At 36.3% G+C, this 2,371-nt stretch overlaps 1 protein-coding gene across 5 annotated transcripts in view; it reads right to left on the reverse strand.

Annotated features, from left to right (window-relative positions):
* LOC105457840 (cytochrome b5-like) overlaps positions 1 to 2,333 on the reverse strand; it is a 3,495-nt gene extending 1,162 nt beyond the window's left edge. For 3 of the 5 annotated variants that reach the window (XR_975458.1, XM_011702740.1, XM_011702741.1), the window contains exons 1-4: positions 2,120 to 2,333; positions 1,033 to 1,642; positions 720 to 848; positions 560 to 624 (exon numbers count right to left, since the gene is read on the reverse strand). Coding sequence is in view for 4 of the 5 variants with exons in the window: in XM_011702740.1 (XP_011701042.1) it covers positions 560 to 624; positions 720 to 848; positions 1,033 to 1,182 (344 nt within the window). In the remaining variant the exon portion in view is untranslated. The remainder of the gene's footprint in view (positions 1 to 559; positions 625 to 719; positions 849 to 1,032; positions 1,643 to 2,119) is intronic. The other 2 variants (XM_011702739.1, XM_011702738.1) reach the window with 2 other exon arrangements.
* Positions 2,334 to 2,371: the final 38 nt, after the last annotated feature.

Raw genomic sequence — 2,371 nt, forward strand, 5'->3', positions numbered from 1 at the left:
AAATCAAACAAAAAAAAGGATTTTTTAATGTAAAACTGGGTTTTCTAACATACTAAAAACTGAATATTAAGCATTGCAAATAAAGTATTTAGCATTGTTAGAACTACTTTCAGAGATTGAAATTTCTAACTAATCGTAAGATAATATTCTTGGAGTTACGTAAAAATATGCACTTAACTGATAAGACAAAAATACAAAATACTCAGCTTTCATAATCATTCCACACACCTGCATAATTCAAGTGTGAAGATATCAGATAACACAAAGTATTATTCATATGTGACGTCACCTTCACTTAAAATCAAGTTTCTATATTCATACTGTCTTTGTAGAAATAATCAAAATTAAAGAAAGTTGAAAAGAGAGAAGAGTACTGGTGCTAATAGAAAAAGAAATATTTGTGAAACCAAGATTGGTATCAAAGAAAATAGCTTTCTGAAACAGTGACAAATAGTGGTTATTCTGAAATATTGAAACGTTAGAATTATGAGAATGACAGAATCATCAAGTTCTTAAGGGTGCGCAATATATATAGAAAAAAATGGGAACAAGATCATACCTGGAACTCTCTTCATTTGGACTAGTCCAATCTTTAGGCTTCTTGGTCTCATTCTTCCTATCTGCCTAAAATATGCACGAATAATCGATAACAAAATAAAATAAAATAAAATAAACGTAAGAGTAATATAAGCTCGAAATGAAATTAGATTAATTCTTACCTCTACCAATTCTCCGATTTTATATGATTCCATCATTTGCCTGGCGTCAGTTGAATGTCCAATATCTTCGAAAGCTTCCGTGGCGTCCTGTCCGTTTTGCTCCAGGAGTACCTCCTCGCCACCGGGATGCTGTTAAAATAAAATATGCATCAGATTAATTCAAATAAAAACAGTAAATTCATCAAAAAAAATATTTTTTCGATGAGAACCGAAAGATTCAGATTTTCAATTTAGATTTCGATTCAATAAAGAATAATAAATCGCTAGGTATCTGTAGTGCCTAATTTTTTTACGGAAGGAAAAAATATGCAACCTCATTGAGAAAGGAGGAGACATTGTAGACATTATTGTGAATAATGATCCACGTATCCCTGGAACTATCGGAATGCTTCTCCACTTGCGCCCGCGTGAAGAGCTTGCCGGCCGAAGAGGCGGTGTCGTCTTTGCTGTCCTTGGCTGCCATCTCGTCGAACGTCGAGTGTGCCTCTATGTTCCCGTTATTATTATTTTCCCGTTTCGTCGATGAAACTCGTGCGAGTCTCGTGATCGCCGTTCCTCGACAAACAACGATTATGTCGATTGACTCAGCGTTTTTTTGCTACCGATTTCGTCACCGATGTATGCACCTCGTCTCGGATCGTCAACTAACGACTTGTGACGTTGGCGGAAGGCTGGACTTTGATCACCATGCAATTTGCGTGCTCGATCGACATCAATCTCGCGCTGTCATCGGTCACTCGCCACGCGGAGGCTCGAATACGTTCTGAAAGGTCTGGAAGAACAAGCGGAAACTTGTACGATTTCTCAAGCTCTGCTCCGGATGATTGGTTTTTACGAGGAAGGCGTCGCGCCACGAGAGGGTGATATAATCGTCGATTCTCCGAATGGCCGATTTACATGAGAGTGCACGCAATCTGCACTATCTGCTCTCGGAAGAAATATAAATACATGTAAACGCATATACGAGGTGTTTTATAATTCGCAAATTATATAGCGTTACTCTTTCATAAGAGACAAATCGAAAAGTTTTAAATTATGATAAATTTAAATTGAAGGAACATATGCGAGAATGGACCAATCACAAATGACGAATATGAGGAGTGAATATTCGACTGTAATTGGTCAATTCTTACAATTACAATCACTTACAACTACGCTTACAATTCAGCTAATTAGTTTATAGTTTACACCGAGCACACTTTGATACGCGTACTAAATATTATATCCGTACCAAATCGCTTGATGCGCTCTGATTTACTTAATTAAGTTACTTAATTATAAGTACGCATATCAAAGTGCTCGGTGTATAAAATAAATTTAACTAATAATGACTTAAACGAACTAAATCCCTATAACGTAAATAGTAATCAGTCTATAGTAAATCGCATCACATATGTTACTTGCGATCCCTCTAAAATCCAGCTTTCCACTCGAAATAAACAAAACAAGGTAATTCAGTTTTTTAATTTACTATTTAACACTTCTTACTATAATTTACAATTACGTCAACCTCAATACACACAACTGTCAAAATGCAATGTCACAGCCGCTTACGCGAAGTAAGCGCAGCGAGACAACCAATCAGCATCGCGGAAAAGCGACAACAAATAATTTCGAGAAATGCGAGTTATCGACTTTACATGCACTTTTTT

This window comes from Wasmannia auropunctata, unplaced genomic scaffold (assembly GCF_000956235.1).
Source record: "Wasmannia auropunctata unplaced genomic scaffold, wasmannia.A_1.0 LD334991.1, whole genome shotgun sequence".
In the NCBI taxonomy this organism is placed as follows: domain Eukaryota; kingdom Metazoa; phylum Arthropoda; class Insecta; order Hymenoptera; family Formicidae; genus Wasmannia; species Wasmannia auropunctata.